The following is a 17047-nucleotide window of genomic DNA, read 5'->3' on the forward strand; positions in this document are numbered from 1 at the left end:
TAACCACAGCCCTAACCCCAACACATCCCTAACCCTAATTCCAACCCTAACCATAACCCTAACCCCAACAGACCCCGAACCCTAATCCCAACCCTAACCATAACCCTAACCACAAGCCTAACCCTAATTCCAACCCTAACCCTAATTCCAACCCTAACCCTCTTTCCAACCCTAACCCTCTTTCCAACCCTAACCCTTTCCAACCCTAACCCTCTTTCCAACCCTAACCCTCTTTCCAATCCTAACCCTAACCCTCTTTCCAACCCTAACCCTCTTTCCAACCCTAACCCTAACCCTCTTTTCAACCCTAACCCTCTTTTTAACCCTAACCCTCTTTTCAACCCTAACCCTAACCCTAATGGAAAAAAAAAAATAAAAATATTATCTTTATTTTATTAGTTCTGCCTACCTATGGGGGTGATAATCGGGGGGGTTTGTTTACTTTTTCTTTCATTTTGATCACTGTGAGAGTGATCAAAATGAAAGAATGGAATCTGCAGCCGGCAGATTCGGGCGGGCGCACTGTGCATGCGCCCGCCATTTTCAAAGATGGCAGCGCCCATCATCCGGACCCGAGGGACACCGGGGGGGTGAGGGGGGGATCGGAGGCTGGCGGGGAGCAGAGGGAATGGGAGGGGGGCAGATGATGACAGCGGCGGCAGATCGCCGCTGTCATTCAGTTGCGGGGGGAGATCGCCGGTGTGGGGGGGGTGGAATCGGTGTCTCCAGCCATGTCCGATGCTACAGCAGCGTCGGACATGGCTGGATTGTAATATTTCATCAATTTTCATTGATGAAATATTACTATCGCTCTGATTGGCTGTTTCACTTTTAACAGCCAATCAGAGCGATCGTAGCCACGTGGGGGCGAAGCCACGCCCCCTGTGGTGAATTACAAAGCCCCCTGTATCTGCGGGTCGGGTGACCTTTCAGTGACCCCGGTCACCCGACCCGCAGGGGGGCTTTGAAGTCATGACGCCACATAGGCGTCACTGGTCAGATTTGAACCAGGTTTCATGACGCCTATGTGGCGTCATTGGTCGTGAAGGGGTTAAATAATGCCAGTAATCAAAAGAACGACAACAATGAGGACACGTGTAACTGCCCAACACTGAAGTCCCTCCCAATAAGCTCAAAAAGCCATACTCTACAAACACATTACACCAGAAATCATTATAAATATATTGATAGAAAACATCATTAAACTTTCCAAAATATATATATATATTGCAAAACCTAGTTATCGCTATGGCGGTGAGGGCATCAGTTCTGGCACTGACAGCTGAGGCTCGGCTTTCATTTAATCCAGTAGTTTACAGCAAGCGCACTGACAGTGCTACTGTGCGTGCAAGATCGCAATAATGGAAATTTACGTCATTTCGCGGGAACCCCTTCCCGAGCATGACGTAAATGGGTCAAATGTTGTGAAGGGGTTAATAATTGTTGCATGTGTATTATTTGGATACTAATTGCTTAATAACAAATGGCCATTGGTAATTGTACACATTTTCTAATAATCATTTAGTGCTCTAAATTGCATTCCCTTTCATTTTTATACAAGTGACTTTAAGAGACTATAACTTGAATTTATCCTTGCAAAAAGTATTAAAATAGCTACTTCCGTCATGAATTCTCTGTCTAATAAGATTTATTCTCTGACTAAAATATTTTCCCCAATTTGAACATGAAAACGTTTTTTCCCTGTGCGACTTCTCCAATGTCTAGCAAGATCTGACTTCTTGATAAAACAATTTACACATTCTAAACATGAAAATGGCTTCTGTCCTGTGTGTCTTCTCTAATGTCTGAAAAGACTTGTTTTATTGGTCACATATTTGTATCACGCTGAATAAGAAAATGGTTTCTCCTCCGTGTGAGTTCTCTGATGTGCAACTAAAACTAACTTGTTTAAAAAATGCCCCACTATCCATAACGTATGGCAGAAGGTTAAACCGGGTTTCAGCAGGCGAAACAGATTGTGGGGGGGGTAACGGGTTTCACCAAGTTTTCGCCTATCTAGGATAACAGTCACTTCCAGGAGTTTAGCCATATGAAGGGTTTTGGTGAGTGGAAGGAGGTGGGCATTAGGTTGATAGGTCAATTGATTCACCGGGGAAAGCTTAAATCATACAAAATGTTGCAAGAAGAATTTCAGTTTCCAAGGTTAAATCTTTAACAGTATAGATGGGTTCAACATGCGTTTCAGTCTCAATGTAGAAAAGGTCCCATAGAGATACAAAAGGATCTCACGTTAGATTTTGTGCTCAAAAATAGTGGAACGAGGGGGCAATATCGGAAGTGTATAGTGACCTGTTACACGCTTTCTTGGGAGATCACCCTATTAAAGCTAAAAGGAAGTGGGAGATAGATTTGGGGGAGCTAAACGATGATAGTTGGGAATGTATTCTAGAATATGTACCTAAGATATCCATGAGTGAACCTGGGGAGACTGTCACAATTGTGTGTTATCCATAGGATGAATAGAACCCCTGATATGTTATTCAAGGCTGGGCTAAAGTCTAACTCTGACTGCCCAAGGTGTTCACAATCTCGGGTGAGTATATTACGTTTGCTCCGGCATTGTCTCAGACTGTCAGCCTTTCGGATTGTAGTGCTGAACCGTATTGGAGTGGTGTACGGGTGTGTAGTCCCTAGGGATCTGCTGTATGTATACTGGGGTATATGGAGGAAATAACTGACAATACGACCAAAATTGCAATTGCAAGGAAATTGATTACAAAATATTGGGTTAGGGAGCAGCTTCCATCCAGACGTGAATTTATTGCTCAAAAAGACCATATAATTCAACTGGAAAAAAGTATTTACCCCAAGAGAAACAAGCTGGATCTATTTCACAAACTATGGCAGCCATGGTTGGACAAGACTTAAGGTTGCACCAATATACATGAATGTAGAGTTAAATTGACGGTGAACTGAACCAATAATTCCCCTTGTTAACTGTGGTCCAGATGTCTGCTCCTGGAATGGTCTCCACGGGGGGGGGGGGGAATTTACTAAAAAAATGCAAAATGAGTATTGATATGTGATATCTGTTTGTAATGTTCTTACGTTCAATAAAATTTTATCTGATTTAAAAAAAAAAAAAAATATCCCACAATCTGAACATGAATATGACTTCTCCCCATGTGAACTCTCTGATGTGAAACTAGACATGTTTTCCAATTAAAACATTTCCCACATTTTAGACATGAAAATTACTACTCCCCTGTATGAATTTTCTGATGTGCAACAAGATTTGCTTTATAATGAAAACATTTCCCACATTCTGAACATGAAAATGGCTTCTCCCCTGTGTGAATTATTTGATGTGCAACAAGACTTGCTTTCCAAATAAAACATTTCCCACAGTCCGAACATAAAAATTGCTTTTCCCCTGTGTGAGTTATCTGATGTCTAACAAGTTTGAATTTTTCACTAAAAGATTTCCCACATTCTAAACATGAAAATGGCTTCTCCCCAGTGTGGATTCTCTGATGTTTAACAAAATTTGTTTTTTGATTAAAACTTTTCCCACATTCTGAACAAAAATATGGCTTCTCCCCTGTGTGAGTTCTCTGATGTCTAGTAAGATTTGCTTTCCAATTAAACTTTTTCCCACATTCTGAACATGAAAATGGTTCCTCCCTTATGTGAGCTATTCGTTGTTTAACAGCTCTCTTGTGATTTTTCTTTTGTTTAGTGGTCTTTGATGAAGTAGAAGAAAGGACTCCTTGAATAGTATCAGATGAGAGATCTTTGCTGCGAAGACCTGGATGTGTATCTAGGAGAATGGCATATTCTTCACATGTATCGGGTGTGATAATATGATCATCTGCTATAAAATTTGAAAATATCAGATTTCCCTCTGAACTCCTGGTACATTTATCTGCAAAGAAAAAGAATGATTTTATTATTTTTCATTAAGAGTGTCCTAAAGTGAAATTAATATTTATATTATATATTTTATAACATATCCTTGCAACTTGCAATGCAATTCAATTACCAACTGACTAAAACAGTAGCCCAAATCGCAGGGACTATTTGATTATGATGTTAGGCTCACTAGGTTGCACTAGGTTGTTTTCTTTCATTTTTTTTTCACTGTTGAAGCTGTCTTGTCCATAGGTTTATATTTCAATGTGCCCTTCACCAATCTTTTCCAGTTACATGTTCAGTGGAGTCTCATAAAGGAGGCCTTAGGCCTCAATCACACATACTTTTTTGGTCGTATTTGATGAAAATTACTTTTTTCAGACAGTCAGATGCATTTTCGGTCCATTAAAATAATAAATTTTATATATACCGTATATACTCGAGTATAAGCCGACCCCCTAATTTTGCCACAAAAAACTGGGAAAACTTACTGACTCGAGTATAAGCCTAGGGTGAGAAATGTAGCACCTACTAGTAAATTCCAAAAATAAAAATAGATACCAATAAAAGTAAAATTAATTGTGACATCAGTAGGTTAAATGTTTTTGAATATCCATATTGAATCAGGAGCTCCATATAATGCTCCATACAGTTCATGATGGGCCCCATAAGATGTTCCATACAAAATACGCCCCATATAATGATGCACAAAGGTTAATAATGGCCCCATAAGCTGCTCCATAAAGGTTATGGCCCCATAAGACGTTCCATAGATTATGCTCCATATGCTGCCCCATAAAATGTTCCATATAATAGGCCCCTTAAGATGCTCCATAGATTATGCCCCATATGCTACCCCATAAGATGCTCCATAGAATATGCCCCCATATGCTGCCCCCTTAAGATGTTCCATAGAATATACCCCCATATGCTGCCCCCATAAGATGATCCATTGAATATGCCCCTATATGCTGCCCCCATAAGATGCTCCATTGAATATACCCCCACATGCTGCCCCATAAGATGCTCCATTGAATATACCCCCATATGTTGTCCCCATAAGATGCTCCATAAAATATGCCCCCATATGCTGCCCCATAAAATGCTCCATTGAATATGCCCCCATAAGCTTCTCATAAAGCTTATGACCCCATGAGATGCTCCATAGATTATGCCCCATATGCTGCCCCATAAGATGCTCCATAGATTATGCCCCATATGCTGCTCCATAAAGGTGACGGCCCCATATGCTGCTGCGAATAATAATAAAAATAAAAGACATACTCACCTCTTGTCGCTGGGGGCCAGGTGCCAGTGACATGAGTAGGCGGGGACACCGGTGTGCTATGGGGGGTCATATTCACCTGTCCCTGTTCCACCGCCATGTGCCGCTCTGTCTTCCAGGTCCTCTGTCAGAGACTGTTCAGGCAGAGGGCATGCACTAACCACGTCATCGCGTCCTCTGACCTGAACATTATAGCCAGAGGACGCAGAGGACAGAGCGTCGCCCGGCGGTGAAACGGGGACAGGTGAATATCGCATATACTCACCCCCTCCTGGCGCGTCTCTGCAGCCCCTGCTTCTCCCATGGTCTCCGACACCGCAGCTCTTCCTTCCTTCAGCAGTCATGTGGTACCGCTCATTAAAGTCAGGAATATGTGCATATTCATGACTTTAAAGAGCGGTGCCACGTGATCGCTGCACACAGGTGCCGAAGACCTTGGGAGAAGCAGGGGCTGCAGAGACTGCGCCAGGAGGGGGGTGAGTATATGTGACAGCCGAGCTCACCCTCCCCCGCCAACCTCCTGGCATATATGATTCGAGTATAAGCCGAGAGGGGCACGTTCAGCCTTAAAAAATGGGCTGAAAATCTTGGCTTATACTCGAGTATATGCGGTGTATGTATATATAGCTTCTGAGTCGCATCTATTTTTTCCTTTCAGAGATGCATTGGTAAAAAAATGAGCGCGTTTCATCTGCAAGTCTGTTCACAAACAGTCATGTCTGCTTTCCTTCTGCTGTTCAGTCAGAGGCTGGGGTCACACTTAAGTTCTAGAGTTTAACTCATCTGTTCCATTTTAGAAACAAATTCATGCCCAAAGCTGATCTGCTGCACAACTAATGCAAATGGAACCAAGAGTGGCCTCGTTGATCATTATGGGGTTGGTCTTGGTTTGATTAGGTTTCCTTTTTTAGAATGTAAAAAAAAAAAAAAAAAAGTTCTGCATGATGAGTTTTTTTTAATTCTAAAAACCTACATGGATAAAAACAGTTTCACCATTTTTTTTCATGCTAATTACAGATGTCCAAAAATCATATGTTCACTGTATAAACAGGTTGTTACAATTACATGGTCACAAAATATGTCCATGTTTACTGTAATTGTGTGGCACCTTTATTTTCACAAGTAACTTTGTTGGAAAAACATCTTGGACACAATTTTCAGCACATATATATATATATATATATATATATATATATATATATATATATATATATATATAACTGTGTTCCAAATTATTATGCAAAAAGAGTTTCGGAGTGATAAGGTTAGAATTTTTTGTTTGTCATTTAAACTCATTGATGGTGATGTGTGTCAGGGCTCTTTATATCACTGAAAGCAATTGCAGATACCTGTGCAAATTAGTTTGGCAGGTGTGTTCAATTAAAGGCAAGACTACTTAAGAAGGCTGTTCCACATTATTAAGCAGCCTACATTTTTTGCCAAAATGGGAAAGAAAAAGGATGTGTCGGCTGCTGAGAAGCAACAAATTGTGGAGTATTTAGGTCAAGGCATGACTACAATCAGCATTGCCAAGACACTTCATCGTGATCATCGCACAATCAAGAAGTATGTAGCTGATTCCCAGCACACACGTGTGCGTGCTGATAAGGACAAATTGAGGACTCTTTCCAACAGGCAATTGCGTCAGGTTAAAAGAGCAGCTGCAAAAATGCCTTGTCATAGCAGCAGACAAGTTTTTGAAGCTGCTGGTGCCTCCATCGTCCACCGAACAACAAGATGCAGGGTCCTTCTGAGGTTTGCAGCTGTGCGTAAGCCATCCTGTCGACCACCTCTATCCACTGCACACAAGCAGAAACGGCTCCAGTGGGCCAAACGATACATGAAGACTGACTTCCAAACTGTTTTGTTCACCGATGAGTGCCGTGCAACGCTCGATGGTCTAGATAGATGGAGTGGAGGATGGCTGGTTGATGGACACCCCATGAAAACACGGCTAAGGCGCCAACAAGGAGGAGGTGGAGTAATGTTTTGGGCTGGAATCATGGGGAGAGAGATTGTTGGCCCCTTTAGGATCCCTGAAGGGGTAAAGATGAACTCCATAATCTATGTGGCGTTTCTAAAACAGCACTTCCTGCCATGGTTCAAGAGGAAGAACCGTGCTTTCCGCAGCAAGATCATTTTCATGCATGATAATGCACCGTCTCATGCTGCAAATAACACATCTGTATCTCTGGCTGCTATGGGCATAAAAGAGGACAAACTTATGGTGTGGCCACCATCTTCCCCTGACCTCAACCCCATTGAGAAGCTCTGGAGCATCATCAAAAGGAGTGTCTATGATGGCGGGAGGCAGTTCACATCTAAGCAACAGCTCTGGGAGGGTATTCTGTCCACATGAAAACGATTGAAGCACAAACCATCCAAAAACTGACAAATTCAATGGACGAGAGCGTTCAGAAGCTTCTTTCCAACAAGGGGTCCTATGTGCAAATGTAACATCACACAGAATAAAGTTTTGACTTGAAAACTGTTTGATTTCATTTTGTAATAAGCTGATAATGCTTATAATTTCACAATTGACCATTTTTTTGTTCAAAATAAAAATAAAAAGGTTGAAAACTCTGCTGTGCATAATAATTTGGAACATGCATTTTGAGTGAAAAAGAAGGAAGGAAAATTCCAGCGCGAGAAATGGAAATTTAAAAATCCATTTTATTGTGCCAATGCATATTAAAATTCCAGCAGGTACAGCATACTAGTCGGATGACTGCAGAACAACGCGTTTCGACGCCTCAGGTCTTAATCAGAACATGATTAAGACCTGAGGCGTCGAAACACGTTGTTCTGCAGTCATCCGACTAGTATGCTGTACCTGCTGGAATTTTAATATGCATTGGCACAATAAAATGGATTTTTAATTTTCCATTTCTCGCGCTGGAATTTTCCTTCCTTCTTTTTCACTGTTGATTGACTGCCTGGTCAAGTCCGTGCGCAAGGATTTGGATTCTGCCGGCAGGGCAGTACGGTGAGCTGGATTGTTTTTCTTTTTCTTTTTACCATGCAGTTTGAGTGTTTCATATTTTTCATAGGCAGTTTGTTCAAAAACATTGCAATTATACTAGAATATTAGACGACTGCAATTCATATAGGTAATTTAGAGAAAATTTGAGGAAATATTTTTTGCATAATAATTTGGAACACAGTGTGTGTGTATATATATATATATATATATATATTGGCATGTAGAGATATATCTGTATGGATCACTATATTATGCTTGCAAAGAAGAATGCTATTGAGGTTCTAAGGCTGAGGAAATTCCCTATTACATAAAGGTGCAACTTATGGTTGACTGGCAATCAGTGGAGTAACTAAAGTCCTATGGGCCCAAGTGCAAAATTTAGTCAGATCAATAGACCCCTGTAATAATGTTATCCATCCTGGCCCCTATCCTGGAAGTGTCCCATATCATTTAGTAATACAATAAAAAATACAGTCATGACTAAAAGTGTTGGCACCCAAGAAATTGTTCCAGCAAATAAGCATTTCTCACAGAAAATTACTGCAATTACACAAAAAAAGATGAAAGAAGGCAAATTGGACATAACTTCACCAAAAACCCCAAAATGGGCCAGACAAAATTGTTTGCATCTTCCCAAAATTGTTGGTAAGCCATTTTGTTTCAAGCATGTGATGTTCGTCCAAACTCACCTGTGTCTTGTAACAGGTGTGAGCAATATGAAAATCACACCTGAAACCATATAAAAAAAGGGAGAAGTTGACTCAATCTTTGCATTCTGTGTCTGGGTGTGCAACGCTAAGCACGGTGAACCAAAAGAGAATAGAACTGTCTGAGGACTTGAAAATCACTATTGTTTAAACAGTCTCAAGGTTACAAGTTCATCTCCAGAGATCTTGATGTTCCTTTGATCATGGTGCGCAACATAATCCTCTAGTTTAAAACCCACGGAACTGTAGCAAATCACCCTGAATGTGGATGGCAGAGAAAAATTAATGAAAGATTGCAACACAGTATTGTACGAATGGGGGATAAGCAGTCCTATTCAAGTTCCAAAGAAATTCAAGCTGTCCTGCGGGCTCTGTCAACATTTGAATAAAATGCTATGGTAGGAATCCTAGAAGGACCCCACTGCTGAAACAGAGACATAAAAAAGCTAGACTGCAGTTTGGCAAAATGTACATAAGCAAGTCAGTTTCCTTCGGAGAAAGTGTCTTGTGGACAGAGGAGACCAAGATGGAGTGTTTTTGATAAAGAACATCATTCTATTGTTTACTGAAAAATGAATGAGCTCTAGAAAGAAAAGAACACAGTACCTACAGTCAAATATGATGGAGATTTAAAAATGTTTTGGGGTTGTTTTGCTGCCTTTGGCATTGGGCACCTTGACTGTATGCAAGGTATCATGAAATCTGAAGATTACCAAAGGATTTTGGGTTGCAATGTAGTGCCCAATATCAGAAGGTTTGGTTTACATCCAAGGCTATGGTTCTTATAGCAGGGCAATAACCCCAAACATACTTCAAGAAGCACTCAGAAATGGATGGAAATAAGAGGCTGGAGAGTTCTGAAGCAGTCAGCAATGAGTTTGGATCTAAATCACATTGAACAACTGTGGAGGGACCTTAACATTGCTATTTGGAGAAGGCATCCTTCAAGTATGAGATACCTGGAGCAGTTTGCAAAGGAACATTGGTCCAAAATTTCAGTTGAGAGGTGTAAGAAGCTTGTTGATGGTTATAAGAAGTGATTAATTGCAGTTATTTATTCCAAAGCGTGTGCAATAAAATATTAAGTTGAGGGTGCCAACAATTTTGTCTGACCCACTTTTGGAGTTTTGTGTGAAATGATGTCCAGTATGCCTTTTTTTATCGTTCTTTTTTTTCATTTTGTTCGAATATACACAAATGACATAAAGAAGTGTAATTGCAATAACTTTCTGGGAGAAATACTTCCCTTTCTGGAACAACTTCAAGGGTGCCAAGACTTTCGTCCATGACAGCAAAAAAAAAGGCTGAAAAAAGAAAGCACTTCCGGAGAGGTGAAGGAGACACGTGATGGAAAAAAAAAGGGCAGGCAGCGCATGGAAGTGACGTCATGCGAGGCATGCAACGGGCACGCCGACATCACCTGCCGGCCTCCTACTGCACAGGGCCAATAGTTTCGCCCCTGCTGTTATATTTCTGTCTTCCATATCAGGAGTCCTAAGTTGGAATCCCCACGACTAACAAGCTTCAAAAGTATATTTAGACACAGTATATCTTTGTACCGTGTTAGCCAGTAGATAGAAGAATATTTAGAATTGAGAGTCCTCAGTGGTTGATACCTTTTAATGGCTAACTGAAAAGATGCTAACTATTTGCAAGCTCTTCGAGACTACGCAGGTCTCTTCATCAGGCTAGTCTGGTGAAGAGACCTGAGTAGTCTCGAAAGCTTGCAATGTGTTACCATCTTTTCAGTTAGCCATTAAAAGGTATCAACCACTGAGGACTCTCAATTCTAAATATTCTTCTATTTAGACACATGACATGCGCTAAGAATCAACATATGATTCGACAAGCCAGTGAAAGCGTAAAATCTGTAACATTCAATATTTAGTGGTCACTGCTCACCTGTGCGGTTATCTGTAGGAATCTCCTCTTTACACCATTCATCATCCCTCACATATGTCTCTATAGTATTTTCACATTTCACATCTTTACCCTAAAAAATAAAAATTGTAAAATTAACGGACAGATAAAGAGGTTTGGTGAAATGATGTTGAAGAACGGAAAACATCAAACAGCTCAAGGAAGAGACCTGCAACGAAAAAGATCATCAATTAATAGGACGACCACAAATGACAGCAGAAGTTACCGCAAAGCTGCAGGTCTGTATAAATCCAACCTGTCATCTCCACCAAGTATAAAACATATACCGAATGGCCACATTACTAGAGACACCCATCTAGTAGGGAGTTGGATCTACTAACACTTAGCATGTTAAAGGAGGCAGAAGTGAAGTGATTCAAAGAACCCGAACACCTAAAAAAGGCCCAGAATAGGGTTCTTAGTGGGGTGACAGGTCAAACAACAGTGCCTGATAAAAAAAAAAAATGATTTAACATTAATCTGAATATTGTTGTCATTTCTGTATTAAAATAAGGCCTCCTAAGGCCAAGATCTTGAACCTTAAAGAAACCCTTCTAGCATTTATGACAATAGAACATAATTCATTCATTCATTAGCAATTTGCAAATTAATTTTAACAAGAACCCCCCCTAAGGGTTAAGAGTTTCATTTTCATATAGAGAAGCTCCAATCATAAAATGGCTCTAATTAGTTCGCTATTCAGTGTAAAATACATGTGGATAAAACAAGACTAAACACATCATAGGGGAGATCTCCTGACACCTTCTCTCCATCTACCTGATGATCCAGAGGAACATTGGGATCTTCATCTTTACAGTCCAGTGGATGAAGAGGACGGGGACATCTCTCTGGTGTTGTCCTCTCACTAGATAGATCTGGAGGAAACACATACAGGGACTGAATTCATTCCTTACATACAGATAATTATAGGCCGTGTGTATTTAGTCCTGTCTATTACCTGGTGATGTGAGGGGCTGGGGAACCTCCATCATGACGTCCTTGTACAGATCTTTGTGTCCTTCTAAATACTCCCACTCCTCCATGGAGAAATAGACGGTGACATCCTGACACCTTATAGGAACCTGACACATACAATGATACCGTCATCCCCCGATCCCTCCATAGCGTTACTGTATAATATCCCAGCATTCCCAGCAGTGTCACCTCTCCAGTCAGCAGCTCAATCATCTTGTAGGTGAGTTCTAGGATCTTCTGGGCATTGATGTCCTCATGTATCAGGGGGTGAGGTGGAGGCCCCGTGATTGGGCTCAGGGGTCTTCCCCATCCCTCAGACACAGGGGCCTGACAGCGCCCCCTAGAGGTCTTCTTCACTACTGTGTAATCCTGGTTATGGAGAGACACATTAATAAACCTCACTACAGACATTTCCAGAGTCCTCACCTCTCCAGTTCTGTCCATCTGTTATTCCCATAGATAAGAATGATGTAATGTGACGTCATCAGAATCTCTCACCTCTCCAGTAAGCCGGAAGAGGATCTCTAGGGTGAGGTGCAATATCCTCTCCGCCATCTTGTCCCTGTCCCTATCCATCCTTGTAGGGTCACTCAGGAGAATTCTCTTCTATAGAAGATCTCCACTGAGAGGATCCGATATTGTAGGGACCTGAATGGGGAGAAGATGACGATGTAACATCATAAAGATCCCATGTAAGAAATCTCCGGAGCTGTTACCGGCTTCACATGATCATTACATCCAGTCATGGCCCCGTCCTGCCCCCGGTATAACACACAGTCCCATTATAGTCACATACAGAGGTTTATCCCAGGCTCAGCACTGAGGGGGTTAATGTCCCCTGCCCCCAGTAATGGGGAATCTCCAGCACCTACCTCCACCTGCAGAACCGCACTCCACATATATGGCTGTTCTGTGCGCACAGGACCTGGGATGAGGTCACAGGAGGGGAGGAGCCAGGGGTCACATGATCAGGAGCCTCAGTGTATGCCGGACTCTGCTGTGCTGGTTGTCATGGTGCTGGATGAGGGGAAGGTTGTGTGTGGGGTCAGGAGGGGTTTACAGGGTTGGTGTAGCAGAGCCGTGTGTGTACGAGGTGTACGGAGCGAAGCTGTGTGTGTACGAGGTGTACGAGGTGTACAGAGCGGAGCCGTGTGTGTATGAGGTGTACAGAGTGGAGCGGCGTGTGTACAAGGTGTACGGAGCGGAGCCGTGTGTATACGAGGAGTACGGAGCGGAGCTGTGTGTGTACGAGGTGTACGGAGCGGAGCCGCCTGTGTACGAGGTGTACGGAGCGGAGCCGTGTGTACGAGGTGTATGGAGCGGAGCCGCATGTGTACGAGGTGTACGGAGCGGAGCCGTGTGTACGAGGTGTACGGAGCGGAGCCGCATGTGTACGAGGTGTACGGAGCGGAGCCGTGTGTGTACGAGGTGTACGGAGCAGAGCAGCGTGTGTACGAGGTGTACAGAGCGGAGCCGCCTGTGTACGAGGTGTACGGAGCGGAGCCGTGTGTACGAGGTGTACGGAGCGGAGCCGCATGTGTACGAGGTGTACGGAGCGGAGCCGTGTGTGTACGAGGTGTACGGAGCAGAGCCGTGTGTGTACATGGTGTACGGAGCGGAGCCGTGTGTGTACGAGGTGTACGGAGCAGAGCCGTGTGTGTATGAGGTGTACGGAGCGGAGCCGTGTGTGTACGAGGTGTACGGAGCGGAGCCGTGTGTGTACGAGGTGTACGGAGCGGAGCAGCGTGTGTACGAGGTGTACGGAGCGGAGCTGTGTGTGTACGAGGTGTACGGAGCGGAGCAGCGTGTGTACGAGGTGTACGGAGCGGAGCTGTGTGTGTACGAGGTGTACGGAGCGGAGCAGCGTGTGTACGAGGTGTACGGAGCGGAGCCGTGTCTGTACGAGGTGTACGGAGCGGAGCCGTGTGTGTACGAGGTGTACGGAGCGGAGCCGTGTGTGTACGAGGTGTATGGAGCTGAGCCGTGCATGTACTCTGAGGGGACTACATTATACTGTGTGTGTGTGGGGCTGCAGTACACTATGAGAGGGACTGCAGGATACAATGGAGGATGCAGTATACTCTGAGGGAGGTTGCAGTATACTTTGAGAGGACTACATTATACTGTGTGTCGTGCTTTGTACTCATACTGACAAAATCCCTATTTACATGCCATGCATTTCTGTAAAAGCAATAGAGGCACACATCCCTGGGTTGCCGCTAGACCTGTGGGTGGGGTCAGGTATAAGCACCCTTGACAAACTTTGAGATGGCCCTGTTGTCCCCTCGTTTGCAGATTTGTCCCAACTTTACAAGATTCCCAAAACATGCTTTTATCAGTACCTCCAAAGTCATCATTTTATCCATTCATGTACATTTCCAGCTTGGTGGAGTCCTGACCCATCAGACATGATGCAGATATACTTTAAAGTAGAATATCCCAATAAACATGGATTGTCTCTGTTTTCTAGGACTCTTAATTTGCCAGTGGAGTCGGTTAAACTCCCTTATATGAATGTCTGGGAGAAAGCACCATCGTTCTCATCCACTCCCGAACACTGGTAGACTGCGGCCACATTTAGTAAAATCTGCTTCTCCTGCACTAAACATCTTGAACAACTAAAGAAGATACATATGAACTGGTATCTGACCCCTTATAAAATTTCCAAATTTAGCAAATCATATTCCTCATTATGCTGGAAGTGATGTGGTAAAAAAGGGGATCTGGGTCATGTGTGGTGGTGATGCCCCAAGATGAGAGGATTCTGGAATCGAGTGGCAGACTTAATCAGGACTGATAGGTTTCCCTTTAATCCTAGAGGGGTCCTTGGCAGTCTTAAGTATTGGGTTGGACCTTCTTCCCCCAAACTTAGTTCCATTGATAACCCATGTTTGACAGCGGCCCTTCATAGCTTGGCAAGACACTGGAGAGAAGCTACTACACCCACACAGGAGGAACTCATTGGTAGGATAAATTCTCATTACCTACATGAATGTTGTTTGGATCACTTAATAAAGCAAAAAGAAAGTCAGTCGCCAGTGGGAGATTTGGGAGGCTTCTGGATTGGCGATTTCACACTTAGGATGGTTTTTAATATTTTTTTCTGGTTTTTATGGTCTTTTCATAATGATATTGGTCAAATTGGTATACAAAAATGTTTAAAACAATCCTCATAAAGCTCATTCCACCCCTCCTCTATTATACATTAATTTACCTTTTGTGTCCAATCCCAGCTGCCTTTCCTTCTGTGTGATACTTTCTTTCCTTCCCCTGTCCTATAATATCCAATTTGGAATTAATTTATACTTGTGGTGATAATTTGGACATGACTGCTATATTGATATAATTATATAAATGTGGCGCCCCAGAGGCTCAGTCGCCACAGAGGTACTGCACCTTCTCCTAAGGTGTAGTGCCCCACCACCTAGGTAAGTTGGGAACTCCTTTCCACGCTCCAACACTTGCACCCCACACACAGGATAGTTCAGCAGGACCAGATTGCGGCTTCATGCTTAGAGGGTAGCAGAGCACCTTTCGTGGTTCCTGGCTTCGTAACACGAGATGTGCTGGGAGGTGGGTGGAGTTGAGATATATAAAAGAGTGGGAAAGTGTAGGATTACAGGTTCAGTCTGGCGGGATGTCAGGCGAGAGGAGAGAGGACAGTCAGTCAGGAGAGTTTGAGGATGGGTCCGAGAGGGAAGGAGATCCCTAGAAGAGGGAGAGAAGAAGGAGTGCTGCAGCTGCCTCAGTGACCTGAGCCAGCTGGAACGGGAAAGGAACAGAAGGAGAAAGACGTAGAACTGCAACCTAAGCTTCCATAAGAGAGAGAAGGAATAGCGCGGAACGAAGGAGTAGGAGAACAGAGAGGAGTTGTGGGTTGGAAGAGGAACCCTGCCTATAGGTTCTCAGCGCAAGGCCGGGGCCCGATCCCCGAGGTTGTATGGACACTTATGGTTCTGCAGCAGACACCGGTGGAGTAGTTGGCTGTAAATGCACTACTCCCATATAAGACTTGGGGCACAACATCAGCTGAATAGAGAGCCAGGACTCTGGAGAAAGGAGTCCCCGATAGAGGCTACAGCTGTCTGTCATACAAGTAGAGTTGTTAGGAACATCTGACAGGAGGAACTTCAGAGTACCACGGTACTGGAGCTCTTCACACTAAAATGCGCAATAGAGGAGTCGCTCAGGAAAGGTACATGTTGGCGGAGTGTTGGAGAGGAGAATCCTGACTTGCCCGGGAGGTTGATTGAGTCTCTGCCCCAGAGGACACGGCACGGAGGCAGGCACCAGTGTGTACCGCGATCTGTGAGTAAAGCTTTGGAACTACAAGCCCTGGTGTCTTCCATTCCTTTGTGCGCTAACACTGTCAGCACTGCCACATCTGGGTACCAACATTCCTCACACCGCCTGCGCCTATTCTCATCTATTGCAACTACACTGCCCTGGGGTTGCAGCTTCACCTGTGGGGAGCTACACCATCTATGCTGCAACACACCATCAGCCCCAGTGGATCTGCACGCAGCGTTGGCTTAACATCTTGCTTGCCAAGCACCACAGGTGGCGTCACAAACTATTCCATTCCATTACACCATTCACATCCCCGCCATTGACTTGGGCGCCCAGGGCCATGGACCGGGTCACCGCTGCTGTGACACATCCCACTGACACCGGCCCGGTACCGAGTATCCCGCAGCCCTGGGAGGGTGACCCAACTTGGCGTCACGAACAGGATGACGAGACCCGATGCCATCGGGTTCTGTGTGCCTGAGATTTGTTGGACTTTATACTTTTGAAAATTTGCAGAAGACCTGATTTGATAGACTGTAATATGGACATTAGAAATGGCCGCTGGCGCGGAGAAGAAGGGCGTGAAGAGATGGGAGGTCCTAACAAAAGACTGCGAAGAGTATTGGGCCTTCCCTGCCTGAATTACTGTGTGACAGCAACATGGCCCACCCCCCCGAGGGGTTCGTATACTGGCTTAGTATGGAGGCGCTGGAAGAAGACGCCTCCCCCGGAAGGAGGGGCAGAAGAAGCCAGTGGCGGGAAAGGGGCCGAGGCAGGAAGAAGAACGCCAGAACGCCATTTTGGAGAGTGAGGGAAGGAGGCCTGCGGAGCGCGGGGAAATGGATCTCCCTGGCGCCATGGCTGACGGCTCCAACCCGAGCTCCGGAATGAACCGCCAGCAGCTAGAAGACGAACTTGCTTGAACTGACCGCCAGTCTGCAGCTGAGGCAGGAGACCTTAGAGCAGCTGAGACGGCAGCAGGCCCAGGAGGGGCCTACACCTGCGGTACCCGCA

The 17047-nt window shown here is 44.2% G+C and overlaps 1 protein-coding gene across 2 annotated transcripts; it reads right to left on the reverse strand.

Moving 5' to 3' along the window:
• Positions 1-2744: 2744 nt before the first annotated feature.
• Positions 2745-12749, reverse strand: LOC141050957 (gastrula zinc finger protein XlCGF66.1-like). 2 transcript variants are annotated; one of them, XM_073547683.1, is made up of 7 exons: positions 12616-12749; positions 12242-12391; positions 11933-12112; positions 11727-11850; positions 11546-11643; positions 10751-10841; positions 2745-3886 (listed from the first exon to the last, which is right to left on the reverse strand). In XM_073547683.1, exons 2-7 carry the CDS (start codon positions 12317-12319, stop codon positions 3219-3221), a joined length of 1239 nt encoding a protein of 412 aa, XP_073403784.1. In that variant the 5' UTR covers positions 12320-12391; positions 12616-12749; the 3' UTR covers positions 2745-3218. The 2 variants fall into 2 exon arrangements, with proteins under 2 accessions (XP_073403784.1, XP_073403783.1); XM_073547682.1 differs by having other exon boundaries at positions 12540-12616.
• Between the last annotated feature and the right edge of the window lie 4298 nt (positions 12750-17047).

Source organism: Dendrobates tinctorius, unplaced genomic scaffold (genome assembly GCF_039654945.1).
Source record: "Dendrobates tinctorius isolate UK_male_01 unplaced genomic scaffold, ASM3965494v1 ptg000155l, whole genome shotgun sequence".
NCBI lineage: Eukaryota > Metazoa > Chordata > Amphibia > Anura > Dendrobatidae > Dendrobates > Dendrobates tinctorius.

What these genes read in the sequence shown, in the direction of transcription:
- LOC141050957 (XM_073547683.1), bottom strand. Translation starts at nt 12,319, where the DNA reads ATGGATAGGGACAGGGACAAGATGGCGGAGAGGATATTGCACCTCACC. An exon ending in TCTTCCGGCTTACTGGAGAG is followed by an intron (nt 12,113 to 12,241) that starts GTGAGAGATTCT and finishes CTCCATAACCAG; the next exon opens with GATTACACAGTAGTGAAGAA. An exon ending in ATGTTCCTCTGGATCATCAG is followed by an intron (nt 10,842 to 11,545) that starts GTAGATGGAGAG and finishes TTTATTTTTTAG; the next exon opens with GGTAAAGATGTGAAATGTGA.